Source organism: Thamnophis sirtalis, unplaced genomic scaffold (genome assembly GCF_051295495.1).
Source record: "Thamnophis sirtalis isolate CommonGarterSnake01/CBP01778 unplaced genomic scaffold, rThaSir2_p1.2 scaffold_5, whole genome shotgun sequence".
NCBI lineage: Eukaryota > Metazoa > Chordata > Lepidosauria > Squamata > Natricidae > Thamnophis > Thamnophis sirtalis.
In genome coordinates this window covers 109,575,151-109,594,284 of record NW_028261385.1, presented here as the reverse complement: position 1 = coordinate 109,594,284, position 19,134 = coordinate 109,575,151, and the positions used below count along the sequence as shown (strand labels likewise).

The following is a 19,134-nucleotide window of genomic DNA, read 5'->3' as shown; positions in this document are numbered from 1 at the left end:
GCTCCAAAGGTTCCCTGGTCTCTTTTTCTGGGGAAATAAGGGAAAGAACTTTGTGTGACTCTCATTCTGGAAAGAAGACGGAAACAGATGCCTGTGCTCAGAAAAAAGGTAACTATTTGGAAAATGTATAAGCATTTATAAGCATTGCTGAGACAACATGTGTACATTAGTCAGACTATTCAGAATATATTAGTGAGAATTATTCTGCAAGAGGAAAAATGAATTTTCTATAACCTAGAGCTAAAATGGTGTTAGGATCAACCTGAGAGCAAACTGTCTTCTACCTATTTAGGTGGCCTCTTGCCATGGAATTATACTGTGAAACTGAGCACAGCACCTGCACATGATTCTTCAATTCTTCTGGATATCTATATTCAAGCCGCTTTTGTGCCATATCTTTGGGGTTTGTTGCCTGGAGCTAGGATTTTGTTTCGGGATCTACAGTGCAAACTTTCCAGGTACGCCTTGAGCCCAGAGGTACTGAAGCATCATGTTATTATTCATCGTATATCATGGCATTATTGATACCTGCTTGCCTGTGCTAATGCAGGTAGTTTTCAACGTACAATCATTTGTTCAGCAACTGTTCAAAATGATACCAGTGATGAACAAGGGAGTATATAAAGCAAATTTATAGGATTTGCTTCACTGCTATTAGCGAAAAGGCTTTGGTCTTTGATGACTGTCATGCTGCAGTTTTTACTAATGTCTTGTATTGGCTACCATTTGGGATATCCACAGAATAGAAAATGTGTTTTGTTTCACGCACAAAATATACTTTGACTTAGAAATCTAGTTAAGATAAAAAGCAAAGAGACAGTCTGGAGAGGTCTTACAGGATGAATCAAGCAAGACTAATGCATCCCATCTTTTTCTCCCTTCCTTTCATATTCTTTGCTCTAGTCTGTCCAAACCTAACAGCACTCCTTCCTTCCTCCTGCCTATCTTCTCTTGGCTGCCATTATCATTCTCTCATTCAAGTGTGGTGTGCCTGATCTTCTCACTTGTTCCCCTTGCCAGTCTTCTCAGCCCATTCCTTCTCCAGAACTGCCATACTTCTTCAAGTGCAGTGTACCAAAATGCCATGCCACAGCTCCTTTCTCTGCCCTTCTCAGTGACACTTTGTTAATATCACTGGAAGTTCCCTGGATTATTGATTACATTACTAACAAGATATGAATGGGCTGCCTGTTACTAAAACTGGTGTTTTCCTTCCTTGAACTGCCAAAACACTGAAGCCACACAGTATTTTCAGGAACCACTGAGCCACACATTTTTAATATGCACCGTTTTCATCAGTTCCTAAAAATAATGCATAACTTCAGCTCTTGGTGGCTCAAGAAAAGACAATGCCACCTGTCATTTTTAATAGGCAGCCTGTTTGTAAGTATGAATTAAGACAGAGTTAGGGAAGCAAACCTGTTGTTAGCTCAGTACTATTTGTACATTTTTTTTGCTTCTCCATGACCATTCTCATTAGCTCTTTATCTCATTTAACTGTACTAGTATCCAAAAGCCATCTTTTTTCATTACAGATTTGGAAATATCTATTGTGTTTTTATTGCCTCTAGTGATGTGTGTATTCTGAGTCCCCCATCTCACAATTCTCCAAAGTGAGTATCAACCTCAGGAGTTAACTTGAATTTTTTTTGCCTCTCATCCAACTGTAGAATTTGATGAAAGCTCCTTTTTCTTTTTTATTTGCAGACATATGGATTCAGCCGCTAAGTTTTCAATAGGTTATTTATTCAATATACCACTTCATCCTCTTAACCTGGGCCAAGCACAAGTCACTTGCCATTTGACATGTATCTTATCTTTATCCATGCAATGGTTCTGTGATCTCTGCAACATCTCCACAGAGGTATCTAGTCAGTCATATTTGAATGTGGGAATCCCTAAGCTTTCTTTGTGTCATAATTGCTGTATTGTATTGTTTTATTATTTTGTATGAAATAACACATGGTCATTCAAACTTCACACCTGTAATCTGAAATAACAGTGCCATATAAATTTTTATACTAACATGATAACTAGCACGATTTTATCAACATATTTTCTCCCTTCCCAGGGAAGGCCCAACGAATGTAACAATTCTTGCTCGTCACATACAGGAATGATTAAAGCTACAGCTAAGTAAGTGCTTAGAAAAAATGTATACATTTGTCTAAGAAAAAAGCACCTCAACTGATCATAAAAAGAACATTATCTATAACTGCTAATACATTTTTATTGTACCTATATGAATAGCATACAGGGAAAAGCAATAATGCATGTTAAAATTATATAATATAGAATGTTGAATAGTTTGCTCATTTTGTCCATACAAGTACGTATTTAATTCTCAAATCTGACAATTTTTTGCTGAATTAAAATTATTTTTTGATCAAATATATTTAAAATCAAAATGAGTACAGGGTAATCCTCAACTTTATCATAAGTCATGATGGTTATAAAAAAGGCTGCCATGTAAAGCAACCTCTGTGGCTGTAAATTGAACCCATTGTTTACAATGGGAGGTTTTTGCTGAAAATTAGAAGTAAATGCTGGGTTTTAGCAAAATCTTCACAAAACATTCACATGCTTGCAAGGGACTTTAAACAGCCATAAATGCAAGTTGTGCGCCCAATGTGGTCACATGACTGGGGGAGGGCTGGCTATTGCAACTGAGCCATAAGTAGCTGGGGGAGGGGCATCTATCATAATTTTGAACAGTTGCTAAGTATCCAATTGTAAGTCAAGGACTACCTGCAACTGGAATTATTGTTTTATGACATACAGAATAGAATTACAGATATCCATTATTCTGAATGAGAATGTGATATATTTATTTCAAACCCCACATTATCACAGAATCCTAGTAGAAGATGGAACAAGTGAGGTTATGGTATTTTGCAAAAATCAACAGGTGCAACAAGTGTTGGGTTTGAGCCCCAAGGAATGGGAGGTCATACAAAATCATATTCGGATTAAGGGAAGTATCAGCATTCAACATAATGAAATTAGCACAGGAGCTAGGGTAAGTGGCTTATATTGAATTAAGAAATTTGCCAATTACTTGAATTAGGAATTTTACCCAATGATTTTGAGTGTAGATCAAGGCTAATTTATCTGATTTTGACAGGTACTGGAAGAGCAAGATCTGCTCACACAGTATTTGAGAAACTTATGCAGAAGTCCAGTTGTCTGTCGATCCATAGTGTTGGCCTTCAGAATGGATAGAAAATCTTTTAAGACAGGTATGTTGCCGAATTTTTTGAAGTATAAGATGCACCAAGATTTTGAAGAGGCAAATTTTTTAAAAAAGTTTTTGCACTCTGCAGACCTTCCAAAAACGGCCCGTTTTTCGAGAACATTGGCCTGTTTTTTGCCAATAAAAAGGGCATGCATAGCCTTTAGGAGGCTTGTAGAGTGCTCCTGAGGGCGGGGGGTGGGTGGGTGGAGAAACAAGCCAAAAAATGCCCATTTTTCACTCATTCTTGCCCTCCCCAGCCCCCAGGAGCACTCTGAAATCTCCTAAAGGCTATGCACCGCCATTTTTACAAAGGTGGCGGGGTTTTGGGAGGCTAAAAATGCTATATTCAGCGTATAAGACGCACCCGAATTTTCACCCTCGAGGGGAAAAGATGCGTCTTATACTCTGAAAAATATGGTATATGCCTTCAACCTCACACAACACTCAGTGCTAAAGAAACTAATTTTAAAAAAATTGATGGCAGCTATTCAACTTACTATTCCTCTGATATGTTGCTTTGCTATAATCAATACAGAAATTACTTGTTAACAATATAGTGATCCTGATGCCTCACTATAGTCCTTAACTCAGTGTTTTTCAACCACTGTGCCGCGGCACACTAGTGTGCCGTGACATAGTGTAAGGTGTGCCGTGGGAAAAACACCCGCCTATAGTCAATATAGGCACAGAGTTAAATTTTTTAAACATTTTCTAATGGTGGTGTGCCTCGTGATTTTTTTCATGAAAAAAGTGTGCCTTTGCACAAAAAAAGTTGAAAAACACTGCCTTAACTTACTGCTTACAAATCCCACAAGCTTTAAAATAGATGAATAAAACACCCAAGGAAGGTGCTAAATTTACTTCAGTATGTCAGATGTTCCATACCTAAAGCAGATATCAGTTTAATCAACACCTGCTAGCAATTAAATTGAGAGGTTTAAAGGAAAAATTCTAGGAACTGAGAGGCTGATCTGTATTACAAAATAGCTCAAGAAAATTGTTCTTATATTAATTGGAACATCAGCAGTTAGAGATGGAGAATATTGATCACTGTGTTTTGAGTTTTATGGAGTTGAAATCTAATCTGATGAAGGGCAGAAGGCTGATTTATGCAAATGGTGACCATTAGTATATTGTAAAAAATACTGTATGCTTCTGTTCAGATGTAGGCAAACAGATTTCCTGATTTTTCTTAAAAATATATTTTAATAAAGGCAATGATAAATGGAATTCCATTGCACATTTTCTTAATTGGGCAAGCATAAATACGAGGGAGATGGGCTGTTAAGAAATATGAAATATAAATATGCCAACTATTGCACTTGATTGTTCCTCAACTTGTACTGATTTCCTTGTAACAGTAATGACTCATGTTTTAAAAATGAAAAGGATCTCTATCATAGCTTCTCTGCACCCTTCTCCCTAAATTAGAAAAGACATACCCAGGAACTGGCTGAGATATACAGTGTGTTGGTGTTATTTTTAGTGTGAAAGAGATGGATTATAAAGTTCTCTATTTTTTAATAGGGTCAGGAGAATTGAGGAGGTTTTTCTGTAATGAATTAGAGTTCTTAAGCCGAATGAGGAATCGACCAAATTTGGTATGTCTTAATATCCAGGAAACAATCTGAAGAACAGGAGGAGGAGAAAGTCTAATTACTCTGGAGGAATTTTGTAATTCCAATTTGTGTATGTATTCCAGATTTTGATATATTATCATTCATAAGCCCAAATGTGAAGAGTATTGTTGCAAACATTAAAATGTGAAAATATTTTTATATAAAAAAATCAATCTCATTTTTTTTGCTCCTTTCATTCTTTTCAGTAAAATACAAATCAGTGTTGTCTTATAACTAAAGATTTTGTTATTTTAACATTTGATTAAAGGATATTTGGTTGCCATGATTTTATTCTTTCTGTACTGAGAAAAGTGCATCTTAATATAAAACAATGGCTACTTTTTGCACATACTAGAATTTAGGAAAGGTATAACAACTGATGAAGCAAGAGATAGATAATTTTCCATTCATCATTTCACATCTGCTTACACCAAATAAGCATTTATTCCAATTCCCTTTGCAGTAATGTTTTCCTAATGTGCTATTTTTTGCACTACATTTATTAATAAAATCCCCCAGGACAGCCAGGAATCCATCTAGGGGTTATTACATCCCAGTTCACAGAAATTAGGACCAAATACAGCCTAATTTGTATGGTAGTTTCTTGAGGCCATCACTATAGAATGAACTTTCAAGAAGAAAAAAAAGCTTTTATTCTAGAGAAGGGAATTAGAAAAATGCTGGCCCTAATAACTCAATAAAAAAGCATTTCCAAGAGTCCCGCAGATTCCAATTCCAAGGAATATAGACTAACAATACCCTAAAGCTTGAGAGTAGACACTTCTGAGTATTTAGAAGCATCTATTTAAACATATATATAACCCTGAATCTCAATATCTATTATTTCCAATCAGCTTTAAGATAATAGTTGAATATTGTGTGTTGACGTGATTAAGTAACATAGGAAGAGTTTAAGTTTACTCATTTTTATATTACTAAATTCTGTAATGTCTTATTGACCCAAAGCACCTGTTAAAAGGCTAGAAACGTCTACTCTATGATAGGCAAGAATAGTATATTATCAACATAATTTTATTCTTTAAGATTTGAACAAATATACACAAAGCCATAGATACAATCCATTCTTCTCATCATTTCCTCTTTTGGAACCATTGAGTTTGTAATATTATGACATGACATGAACATCATTTTTCTAACACTGACACAAAGAGAAATTTTTATTTTTATCCAAAAATAAATTGCAGTGAGGGAAATACAGAACAAAGCAGCATAACACACTGTATGTAAAGTTATAGTAGTTAATCAGTTTCCTAGGCATAGAATGCTACAACATAATAATAAGGATTTCAGCAAAAGAAGCAAAACTGCCTTGTGCTAATTAAATATCATGTTCTTCAAACACAGCATAAATGAAATTAGCTTTCTGAATATAGAACTCAAAAGAATTGAAAATGCAGTTATTAAATTTGATTAGCATTGCCTAAGTGAGTAAAAATCACATTTCTGAAAGGTTCAAACTGATATTGAGTGACCCACTAGAAACAGAAGGGCTATCACCTCTATAGTTAAAGTAGTCAGGAAGAGGAAATATGTTATTACTTGATTATAGTATTTAGCAACCTTGTTTCCAGTTTTCATTGTATCATATTTATAATCATACTTCATGTTATAATACATTTACAAATGTGCAAGAAACAGAATTCCAGAGAATTCACACAAATTTTGCAGTAATGTCACAATGACATTAGGAAGTTAAATCAAGAAAACCTTTTAAGATTATCTTTCACATTATTTAAATTGTAATTATGTATGAGCATCAAGGCCTGCTGTTAACATGCTATAAGAAAGCACTAGACATAATGGTCTTTACAAGGAGTAGTGAGAGAAAGGATTAGCAGCTTTTTAATAATTAAAACTTGGGCTTAACATTCTCTTCTTCAGCAAATTTAAAAACTTTTATACAACTGTTACATGGTTTTTCATTTTTATAAGTTTATAGTGTTACATTTGCTCAAATACTGTTCTAAATAGCAAACATTGCCAGAAATAAAAGAAGGGTTGATCTTTTCTGGTCCATAATTTCCAAGCATAAAAAGCATAGAAAAATAATTTAACAAGTTGCATGTACATTCAAAAGGCATACATTTCCTCAAATAATAATGGCTGAGATAGACTGCTATTGGGAATCATTTTTGCCCATCAGTTCTAATTCTGAAGACTTTTCAGCACATTAAGAAGAATGGGGAAGAGCTTTTGCACCAAAATAGCGATCTATAATTCTGATCAACCCTAATGATTATAGACACAACAGCAGCATTAAAGAATAAGCAAAACTACCTTTGAAGCATCATGCATGACCACATGCAGTAGAAAACTGATTTAACTGCCTTTTTCCTCCCTGAATAAATCTATACTTTGACAACCTTAATCCTCTTTCAAAAAGAGAAACAATTGAAGGATTAAATTTGGTGAGAAGACTTCAAGCCTTACTGGCGCCTAAGCAAAATCTGCTTTACTTTTGCACAAAGACACACGCAACAATCAAACTAAATTGGAATGTTTTTCCAGTTATAAGTAATCTTCTTCACAATGTATATCTTCATCTTCTAGAAAAAGAGAAGATTGAAATGAGAAACACTGAAATGGGAATTTCTAGTCCTCCAAACTGCGGAATGCGTTCTGCATATTTTCAAACAGCTGGGCATAGTCTGCTTTGATCTTTGCTTCTCCATCTTTCATTGGGTCCTGAATTTAACAGAGCAAAACTGGATAATCACTCAAAAGGTTTAGAAAAAGCAATATGTCAGAAAATGTCATCAATATCTTAACATTGCAGAATTCCTCCTAATGGTGCAGAGGGAACTGGCCCTTTGATTTGCCTGATGAGATCCACCTGTTCCTTGTAGTAAAACAAAATAGAACACATACCCCTGACTGATAAATACTGCATCATGCACCAGGAGTTACTATTTTCTCTTTCATTTCTGCTACAATAGTAACATCAAATAGCAATCTGCATATGTACTAAGTTTCACATTCAAAAAGAAATTGGAATTGTGAAATGCTCCATCCATGAGACCAAAGCCATCCACTTTGTTTTATCAGCAGCTCAAGTTATAGAAAAGCAGGTGTTCTACAATTCTTGCTAAATCACATTATAAGATTGGAACTACTTAGACTTACCTCTTGCTTCCTATTAATATATCAATGTGATTATCCCTAACACAGTCTTGAAATCAGTCACCTCACTGCTTGAATTGGGTATGTCTAGTCTAGTGAAAAGAAGGACTAGGAGTGACATGATAAGAGTGTTCCAATATTTGAGGAGCTGTCACAAAGACTAGGGGGTCAACTTATTCTCCAAAGCACCTGAAGGCAGGACAAGAAGCAATCGATAGAAACTAATCAAGGAGAGAAGCCACCTAGAACTAGAACCTGGAAGGAGAAATTTCCTGACAGAACAATTAACCAGTGGAACAGCTTGCCTTCAGAAGTTGTGAATGCTCCAACACTGGAAATTTTTAAGAAGAGACCTATACCATTTATCTGAAATGGTATAGAGCTTCCTACCTGAGCAGGGGATTGGATTAGAAGACCTCCAAGGTCCCTTCCAATTGTTATTCTGTTTTTAGTAGGTGCTGTATCTGCACTAATGCCCATGCCAAAGCACTTGTTTTGATTGTACTGAACAGAAACCATAGCCGTAGACAGTAACTTTCTAAATTTGTTCAAATACAAATACACAAAAAGGGAATCAGAAACAAACCACACACTTTCCTAGCACTGTTTTGTTTTGTTTGCAATTTATATACTTACTAAAGGTAGTTCTCAACTTACAACTGTTTGCTTATTGATGGTTTGAATTAATGATGGCTCATATTTATGACTAGTTGCAGTGTCCCACGATCGTATGATCACAATCTGAAACATCTTTTGTCGGTTTCCAGCAAAATACATTGTTGGTTAAGCTGGATACACAAGACCACATAACTCAACTTATAGACATGATAAAAGGATCTTAAAATCGGATCCAGTCAAATGATGACTCAACTTACAGTCACAACCACTTAACAATGAAAATTATGATGCCAATTGTGGTCGTACATTGAGAACCCCTTGTATATATTGTTTTATTGTAATCCTAATGCAAAGTACATACCTTGAATTTCATAGAGGTAAGTCGGTAGAGGATTTCACTCATGTTCTCTTTGATAATGGACCATGTAATTTTATTGTCACTTTGGGCAGTAGTCTCAACTGCTCGCCGTGCCATATCATAAGATGCAATCATGTTGGATAGCACCCCCACAGTCTTATAAAATGGGCAGAACCTAGTGAAAATAGAAGCAAAATTTATCTTTCTCAGAATTAAGGAACTTTTTAATGGCTAAATTGTATAAACAGGTTAGCAAATATTTATATTTGATGATTAATATTTATGGAAGAACTGACATGCAAAGCAGTTGGCTATAGAATTCCGCTTTCTATAATGGACAATGCATATATATGGAAACGGAAGGTGAAGTAGAGGATTTTTCCTATGGGCTGAATAAGCAACTTCCATAGTTGTTGTTTTTAAATCATGGTATCTTTAGTCCAGCAATTACACAAATCTGAATAGCACATCCAGGTTATTGAACAATTTGTTTACTTGTAAGTAATTCTTCAGCTATAGAGGAACAACCCAAACACTTTTAACAGAAGAGGCTTCTGAAGGACTAGACTAGCAGTTACTTCCCCATAATTAGTGCTTGCATTGATGCTCCAACTCCTGACTATCATCAGAATATGAATCTAGTATGATATCCTGAATGAGCACAAAGGAACCCACTGACAAAAAAAGAGAAAGAAATGGCACAATGTTCTAACATCTAAACGAAATGAAAGAGATTGTAGCCTACAACTGAAACACAGTTTAACGAAAGGCCAATTCTCAGAAAATATGAAATATAAACACACTACTTGGTATAAATATTGAGGATGAACAAAACTCTATCTTTGCCCTTAGTTCCACTTGGTTCTTTCCCCTTAGTTACTTTAATATAAATGTTGTAGCAGCAACTTTGAGAACATACATGGCACCAATTGAGGACTTGCCCTTTGTTGTCCTCAATAATACACAGTTACAGCTAATTGGAAGGCAAAACTGATGAAGAAAGCTGGATCTTCAGCATTTGTCCATCAAAGCACTGTTTGATATAATATTTAGGACAGAACAATCAGCTCCTACACATGTGAAATGTGAGTTGATATTTGATATCTATGAAACTGTTGGCCAAAGGTAGGCTATCTCCAACAGTGCCAAGTGAGAAGAAAAAATAGCAGTGTAGTTAAAATAGGGGTTTAATCAGTTTTCTAAACTGCTAGGGAAACAAGCAAAAGACTATCAAATGGGAAGAAGTATGTCAGAGTATACTTAGCATGCAATACAAGCCCTTATTACCAAAGATCAAGACATATCCAATAATTACTATCTCAGAATAGAAACTAAAGGTTCAGATCCAATTCATCCTAAATGAAATTTTAGAATATTTACAGATTGACATTAGAAGTAAATTCTTAACTTGTGACCTGTTAACTAGGAATCCTACTATACATCTCAATTATATTAACGTTAGGCTGAATCCTAACCTTTCATTCTGGATTTTTAAAAATTCCCTGTGAGAAAGATCCCATTTTTTCTGTCTTTATTCCCTGTGACAATAAACATTTGAAGCTTTCCAAAATGCATTTGAGGAACAAAAATAATTTTAGCCCTCAGAAACTAGCTGAGAGAGGCTACTTTTTAAAAAAGCCAACTTTCACTATGAAGTTTCTTTAGGGCAATGTTAGCATTGTCTAATTGGTTATTCTAGAAGAAGCTATAAGAGCATAAAGAGAACTACAGGTAGATCTCGACTTACAACATTTGTTTAGTGACCGTTCAAAGTTACAATGGCACTGAAAAAAGGCACAACCATTTTTCACATGACCATTGCAACATACCCATGATACATGATGAAAATTTGGATGCTTGGCAACTGTCATGTACTTATGATAGTTGCAGTATCCTGGGGTCATGTGATCACTTTTTGCAAACTTCTGCCAAGCAAAGTCAATGGGGAAGCCAAATTCACTTATCAAGTGTGCTACTAATTTTACAACTTCATGATTTACTTAACAATTATGGCAAGAAACGTCATAAAAATGGGACAAAATTCACTTAACTTTTGCTTAGCAACATAAATTTTAGGCTCAATTGTGATCATAAGTTGTGGACTACTTGCACTACAAGCATACGAAGGGGATTTTTAAAAAATGAAAAGAGTTATTAATGAATATTGTTGCAATGAATGGAAATAGAAAATGGTATACAAAAATCATTTTGTTCAATTTCAGATTAGGAAGAGCTACCTCAATTCTGTGTGCCTGATTCTGCTTTTGAAAATATTGTGAATTTCAAATTTCAGGAAAGATTTCATGAGACATGAAGATTTATTATGGAAAATCCACATCTATACATCAGCAATTAAATGGCACCATTTGACTGTTGAGACTGTATTCCTTACACTAGGGCAGTCTTAGATATATACCATTAGCAGTTTCAATTAACATAAAAAGCTCCGTTAGATGAATCCTCTCCTGGAACAATTATAGGTATTTGCAGCTACTATGCTTCTGTATCAGGGACGTGCAGTCAGGAGAGGCAGAGCCTCACCACTATCATCATGAAAAGAAAAAAAATGTAAAAGGAAAAAGGCTGAGCTAGTTGCTGCCAGAGTCACAGTGGATGACTCTGCTTAGTGCTTAACTGTTTAAAAAAGCCTCTAAAAAAGCGCCCTCTACAGGAGGAGGCAGGAGAACGACGTGCCTCATCTAATCTGACTTTATGATCAACCGGGCAGAGTTAAGCAAGGGTTAAAAGCTGAAAAATTCCTGACGTAGATGAGGCACGTCGTTCTCCTGCCTTCTCCTGTAGAGGGCGTTTTTTAAGAGGCTTTTTTAAACAGTTAAGCAGAGTCATCCATGGCGACTCTGGAAGCAACTAGCCCAGCCTGACCTCAGCTCTTGCCTTTTTCCTTTTACATATTTTTTTCTTTTCATGATGGCAGGCAAGAGCAGAGTTGAAATCCTCTGTGAAACAGCTGGAAAAGGTATGTGTACGTGTGGGTCTGAGGGAGGGGGAGGAATTCAAACTTCATCCTCCTGGTGCAACTTTGTGTGTGTGTGTGTGTGTGTGTGTGTTTGTTTGAGAGTTTGTTTGAGTGAAGAGAGGGAAGGGGATAGGAGAGGCAGGGAGGGCAGCCCGCCAGCTTAGGCGAGCGAAAGAGACTTTCTTTCGCTGCCTCTGTGTCCGCGGCAGCCCGCCAGCTCAGACGGGAGAAAGACTTTCTTTTGCCCGCCTCTGTGTCCGCAGCAGCCAGCCAGCTCAGGTGGGCAAAAGAGACTTTCTTTCACCCGCCTGTGCCCATGGCAGAGCTCAGGCAGGCTGCTGTGAGCACAGGCGGGCAAAAGAAAGTGCTTTAGTCAGTGGGGTGTCGGGGGAGAGGACTGCCTCACCAGCCATTAACCTCACCGCACATCACTGTTCTGTATATATGAGCCTACCATTAATAGAACCTATTCCCTTTGTGGATTGGTGATGTTATACGACCAGCTGCAAAGTGATAGGTGATGTTTGTCCTTTGTTAATAAACACACCAGTAACTTGACACTAATGTTATTAAGAACAATGTAAGAAAAAGATAACTAGCATGTGAAAACTCTTAATGATCAGAAGGAGCATAGAGAGATGCTTTCTTTGTGACTGAAAGTCCTCTGATAGAAAATGTCATCTAGGTAGAATGTCATCTATGGTTCCTTCAGCTTAAAGCAGAATGTGCATCAGTTCCTCAAGCAAGATTGTGAACAGGGTTGGGCAGCCCTGCAAAAAGGGCACCGCTCATCAAAATCTTTTAAGTCAACAATAAACTAATAATAATATTACTTTTGTTTTAATCCATTAACTCAGTGGTTCCCAAACTTGGCAACTTTAAGACTTGTGGACTTCAACTCCCAGAATTCTCCAGCCAGCTGGCTGGAGAATTCTGGGAGTTGAAGTCCATTAGTCTTAAAGTTGCCAAGTTTGGGAACCACTGCATTAACTGTAACCTTTTAAATAATATATATTAATCCCCATCACCTCACATCTCATTTTATTCCTAGGTTTAATGTAAATTTAAAAATATAGCAAATAGAAGACAAATCCCACAGTCACTTCCATGGATATCTTCCCCTCTGAATTTAATTCTGAAGTTTACCAGTTAACTACCACCACAAAGAGAAGTTCCAACAGTTTGTTAATTAATCTGTTTGAAAGACTACTTGCTATGTGTCAATTGAAACAGCTCCAATTTGCAGTCATAAGCAAGAGTTTGATTGATTTTTAGTTTCCATTACTGGTTCACAGAGTTTCTTGCAGTCTTCATTATCACAGCTAGAAGATGAATCAGAAATTTCTGTACTTACTGATAACATTCAACAGCATTTCTTATTTTATTATCCTTTGAATCTATACCCAGATTTAGAAAATAAGGGGTATTAAATTACTCAAATTAAACCATTCAACTGACCCTTAAAATATAAAGAGTGAGTGGAAACATGGATAAACTTGCAAGCACATGTTTCTGAAAGCAAGAGCAAAAGAGAATAATTAATCATTTTCCATCCCACTAGATTTGGGTTCCATTAAAGTAATGTCAGATGAAAAAAATATTAAAATAAGAGTCATTTGTGTGCGAGATTGTGTGTGAAAGCTAAGAAAAGCTAAGAATTCTAGTCAGGATTGCTAGTTCCACTCAACAAGTATTGCTCTCCAGGTTTGCATTTAGAATTAGGAACCCATATTTCCTTCATTATGTGTAGCTCGACCCAGAAGAAAACGCACTAGTTGAGAGTGATTATGCTATAGGAATGTAACCCCTCTTTTAACAGGAAGGATGAGCATATGTATGGCAATTGGCAACAGTAGAGTTAAGGCTTCAGACTCCTCTGTGTTTGTCTCACATTTGTTTGCATGCAAAAAGACAGGCTTTTTTCTGTCATACTTTTGTCCCCTATTTTGGGGTTGGCAAGTTTAAATTATAGTTGACCTAGTAAACTGAAATAGTATAAATAGAAACAGCTGGCCGTTACAGAGGAGGGAAATTCAAGAATGGAATTCAATAATTCCATAAGGTGCATTTTCATTTCTTCACAATACATTAGGATGAAAAACAACGGAGATGCATGAAGCTCCCCAACTATTTTTAGCACTACTACTCTGGGACAACTGGAGATTTTTTCAGAAGAGACTGGACAACCATTTGTCTGAGATGATAGGGCAGGGGTTTAAAACTTGATCCCATTGAGGGCTGTATCAGGATTTTGCCCTTTGGGGGCTGTGGTGGGAGTGGCCTGGACATCACGGCTGACTGGGTGGGTGTGACTGGAGTGGGCCAGGGCGGCATGGGCCAGTCCCTCACTGTCTCTGAGACAACTCTGGGCCTATCATGGCCAGATCTGGTCCTTGAACCACGTGTTTGACACGTCTGGTATAGGGTCTCCTACTTGAGCAGAGAATTGGACTAGAAGACCTCAAAGGTCCCTTCCAATTCTGTTATTCTATTAACTGGTAAGCACATGATGATACATCCATCCTGCTGTACAAAGGATTAGAGCAGAGATCAGCTAGGAAGCACAAAGATAAGTTGAGAGCTACTGGAAATGAGCATGGAAGAGAAGGATGAATCAGCTGGGAGTGCACAGACAAGGCCTACAATTACATCTAACCCAGGAGTTACTCCCACATGTATTACAAGATAAATAACATTTCCCCAACCTGCTGCAGGGGAGACATTTGTTCTGATCTTCCTGAAAAAAAAATCCTGGGAGACATTCGCATATTGTATCACTATCAGATGTGCCTAGAAAATAGCAGAAAAAGCAAATAATTATTAGGTGATAATAAGCTCAGACCTTTTAAATCCAAATAAACAGTCAACCTGGGATAGTCCCAAAAAGTTAAACAGAGAGTTTTGATTAACATTTGCATGAGATGAACGAAGAAACAAGGTGTAGGCTAGATTGGGAAGTAGTAACATGAGAAATAACATCTGCAAAGAAAATTGGAAATAGTTTTCAAGGGAAAATAGTAGGAGCATTTGATTAAGTGGAAGAAATATTAATATTTCTATTAAAATATAACAATCGGTATACTCATTATAGCTTTAATTTATGGGGTCATGCTCTTTGTTTTCTGGATGAAAGAAGTTTGAACTAAGGTGATGGGTACTATACAGGGACCTTGCTAGAAGATGTTTGGAAAGACAGACAACTTGAAGAAACAGTTTAAAATTAATTATGAGATGGGAACAAAACCAGATGAAAAGACTAGCAATGATATGAGAATGGCATTGAGAAACAATGAAGCACAGATGGTCCAAAATTAGATAATATAAGAATGCTGAAATTTAAGATGAACTTATATTGTACTAAAAATTATAAAAAGGGAAGGGGGTCTTCCTCCTTCAAAGTAACAGAAAGAAAAAAATTAATACTTCTTTTCTGCAGTTAATGATAGCATTTGGCTTTCATAGTTTAGACTAAAAATTAATGATCAGGGGTAGGATGGAAGGCTACTAAAGAATTCCATCATTGTATCAGTCATCCCTGAAGATGGCAGTGGTAGTATTGTTACCAAGAAAATGAAAGAGTGCTCAAGACTTGAGCTCTCCAGTGTTTTAAATCAGCTGCCTCTTCTCCCAGAATTTCATAGCTGCAGCATGATCCCAGAAAAAGATTCCTTTGATTTAAAGGATTGCAGACAGATGCTACATGAGAACCTCCAGAGGCTCTGACACATATTTTGTTTCTGTATAGCTCCACTCTCATTCCTTACTAATTACAAATAATTTGAAGTTATCTCTTTTTCTATATCACTTTTTCTGATGAATGTTGTTTTTAATTCAGCATGTGGTGCCCTACAATGCATGTTAAGTGGTAAAAGTTGGGTCACAGATAACCAAAGAAAAATAAGAAGGAAATGGGAAAAGATCAGTTCTGACAAAATGCAAATACATACACTGGCTAAAAACATACTGTATTATCATAGATGACATGAATGAAGATGGAGTCAGGTTTAAATAGTTATATTGAATTTTAGAGTTTATACTTACAGACTTTACTGATTTTTCCATTATGACAGTCGCTGCAATTCTGGCATAAGAATTCCGCATCTTTGGTAGTTTTATATTGGTTACTGTCACAACCACACACAGTGTTTTCCCATTTGGTACAACTGTGCTTTATTATCTGCTGAAAGGCTGGGAAGAGTGAGGAAAAGCTGAGTATTTCTACTGAGATCATATTGCTGTTAATGATAGCAGAATAGTCTGAACATTAAACTAAACTGGAAGGCTTTTATTTCTGTATGCAAATATTAATTTGTAAAACAGTTCTATTGCTTACATTTCATAGCATTAAAAATATAAATTTACAAGCCAGTTTGGTGTAGTGATTAAAGTGTTGGCCTAGAAATCAAGACAATGAGTTCTAGTCCTGCCTTAAGGCATGAAAAATGGATGGGTGACCTTGGGCCAGTCACTCGCTTTCAGTCCAGTCTACCTCACAGGGTTGTTGTTGTGAGCAAAGTAGAAAGAGGGGGGGATATTATGCGTGCTCTCTGCCTTAAATATATGTATGTATGTATGTGTGTGTGTATGTGTGTGTGTGTGTGTGTATGTATGTATGTATGTATGCATGTATGTATGTATGTATATATATAAAGTCACAACCCCTGGTATGCCCAAATATGGGAGGAAGGTCACTACTTCCATTCTCTGTCCATCGGCTCGTCATAAGAGACCATCCAGACAGAAACCCAATATATATATATATATATATATATATATATATATATATATATGTGTGTGTGTGTGTGTGTGTGTGTGTGTGTGTGTGTACATATACATACACATACATATATGTATGTATACATATACATATATATATACATATACACACACACATATATATAATATAAAACCTACAAATTTCAAATTCGCCATGTATGCTCCTTTTGGCTTCTAGGTGCTTGTTAAGAAAGGATTTTTCGAAATGACCATCAGAGCATTAGTAAATCCTATATTATTATTAACACATTCTCATGCTAAGGAGTTCTACTCCCCCTTCCAACCTGAAAAGAAATCTGTTCCAATTGCAAAACACAGGCAGAGGAGAGGAGTTTCAAAACTTCTTGCTCACACAGCAAATATTGTTTCACTTTCAAAACAGCCCTCTGATGCTAAGGAGTTCTACTCCCCCTCCCCACCTCAAAAGAAATCTGTTCCAAATGCAAAACACAAGCAGAGGAGAGGAGTTTCAGTTTTATTTTCACAGGAGCAAGTAGCTTTACTATAGAACAGTTGAGCTAAGCCACGCCCAGGCTCCTTCTTGTCTCCTTCTTGCTCACACAGGAAATGCTGTTTGAGTTTCCAAACACCCCTCAACTCTCTCACACATGGACAGCACGCTAGGCAAATGAATGCCCATGGATGCTGGCAGGCAGAGGCAGATCCCCGCCCCCCTTATTTTCTTCCTCAGTTCAGACAAATCTGTTCCTTCTATTATCACCAGTTAAAGGGAAAAGAGGCAAAAAACACAGAAAAAGATTTACAGATGTGATTAGGAAAACACAAGTAAGAGAAGCTGCACACAAGTATCGTCAAACCCCAAGTCAGTAGACAGGCTGTAAAAAAAAGTATACATCTAATAACCCCTACGTTAATCAGTCACAAATGAGATCAATGCCTTGGACTAATTAGCATTTGTCTGGTTTTAAATATGAACATCAGATTGATTACTCCATGGACAAAGTTGTTGATCCTAAGGGTCACAAGAACTTCCACGTGGTAATTAACGCCTTCTGGAGAGCACCGAGTCGTTTCAATGCCCCCCACAACTAAGTGGCTGTTCTCATTGTCAGCCAGGATTTTGAGACGAGAGATAACATTTTCCACAGCAGAGACAACAGGTTATTACAAATCAGTGAGGTGCACCGTGCCTATGATGCTCTCCAGTACCCTCTGATGTTCTGCCGTGGAGAAGATGGCTATTACATCAATATACCTTAGTGCGACCCAAACACCAAGGTTCCTCTCAAGAAGACTGTGTTTGCTGCTGCCTTTTACAGCTACAGGATAATGGAGCATGATGGTGAAGAATGCTACCTACCACTGTTCCAGTTCCATAGCAAACCATTGGTATCCAACCGACTACTTATTTATAACAATAATTAAGGTGGAATAAAAACTAATAAAATAATAAATAAACAATATACAAACATATTAGAATTTATAAAAAAAGCTCCCTAAAGCTCCCTATAATGGTTCCTCCTCCAAAAGTCTGTGCCAATGAGCCCCCATTGACAACATTTTTAACACACTGTTGTTAAACATGATTCCTGACCACTTTATCCATCATTTGACTCTAGCTTTAGCCCTCCCCTTCCCTTTCCCGATGTATAAATGTAATTTATAATTTGGTTTTATTGTACAGGATTCTGTATCAAGAACAGAACATAAGGATGCACATATTATAATAAAGCACAGTAAACCTAATGAATAACATTGATAACAATACAAATATATGTGCCCAAATACATACATAAAGTTCTAATGCTTACTTTGTTCATTAGTGCTCATTTTTAATCTAACCATATAGAAAATTAAACTTACTTGTACGACAAAGTTGGCACGCAAGACACTTTTGTGCAAAATTTTCCGTAGGCATATATGTGCCTTCGGGACACTCGGAGCATTTAGGTGTCTTATCTGGCCCAGAGCAATGTTCTGAAAGATAAGTTCCTAGAAAATGAAAGGAAATCACCAGTGAATAAGAAAACCACTGACACTGAAATTTTCAAATGATCTAAAAATGGAGGATGTATTATAACTGTTTATTATTTATTATATTTAGACATACTAAATCTATCAAATATATTTTACTACAATCCAAAAAATTATTTTTTTCACAATAATAACAGCAAAAATAAAATGTTTATGGCTGAATTTAAAATAAATGTACTAAATACTGTCAAAAATCATGATAAATAGACAATTATAAATTGACCAAGGTTTTATAATAGACAAGAAATACATCTAAACCACCACCACAGAAAAAACACACCAGGAAGAACGCTGTTTTGGCCATTTTCTGGAATGCTATTATAAGAGAAGGCAATGTAATTTCAGGGGGAGGGGGGCATGCCATAAAACCAAGATTCTAACAGCACTACTGCCCTGACTTCACAGAAGTTATGAA

The 19,134-nt window shown here is 36.5% G+C and overlaps 2 protein-coding genes across 4 annotated transcripts in view; one reads left to right on the top strand and one right to left on the bottom strand.

Moving 5' to 3' along the window:
- Positions 1 to 5,032, top strand: part of LOC148045545 (CST complex subunit CTC1-like) — a 36,268-nt gene extending 31,236 nt beyond the window's left edge. For 2 of the 3 annotated variants that reach the window (XM_087716519.1, XM_087716518.1), the window contains exons 16-23: positions 2 to 108; positions 293 to 458; positions 1,536 to 1,613; positions 1,708 to 1,864; positions 2,072 to 2,136; positions 2,854 to 3,019; positions 3,125 to 3,239; positions 4,763 to 5,032. In XM_087716519.1, the coding sequence (XP_087572645.1) occupies positions 2 to 108; positions 293 to 458; positions 1,536 to 1,613; positions 1,708 to 1,864; positions 2,072 to 2,136; positions 2,854 to 3,019; positions 3,125 to 3,239; positions 4,763 to 4,866 (958 nt within the window). In that variant the 3' untranslated portion in view covers positions 4,867 to 5,032. Of the gene's footprint in view, position 1; positions 109 to 292; positions 459 to 1,535; positions 1,614 to 1,707; positions 1,865 to 2,071; positions 2,137 to 2,853; positions 3,020 to 3,124; positions 3,240 to 4,762 lie in introns of those variants that run through there. The other variant, XR_015696783.1, reaches the window with a different exon arrangement.
- Positions 5,033 to 5,870: 838 nt separating this feature from the next.
- LOC148045544 (tumor necrosis factor receptor superfamily member 1A-like) overlaps positions 5,871 to 19,134 on the bottom strand; it is a 37,912-nt gene continuing 24,648 nt past the window's right edge. The window contains exons 3-7 of the mRNA XM_087716520.1: positions 18,549 to 18,677; positions 15,990 to 16,136; positions 14,654 to 14,738; positions 8,975 to 9,146; positions 5,871 to 7,560 (exon numbers count right to left, since the gene is read on the bottom strand). Coding sequence (XP_087572646.1) covers positions 7,468 to 7,560; positions 8,975 to 9,146; positions 14,654 to 14,738; positions 15,990 to 16,136; positions 18,549 to 18,677 — 626 coding nt within the window. The 3' untranslated portion in view covers positions 5,871 to 7,467. The remainder of the gene's footprint in view (positions 7,561 to 8,974; positions 9,147 to 14,653; positions 14,739 to 15,989; positions 16,137 to 18,548; positions 18,678 to 19,134) is intronic.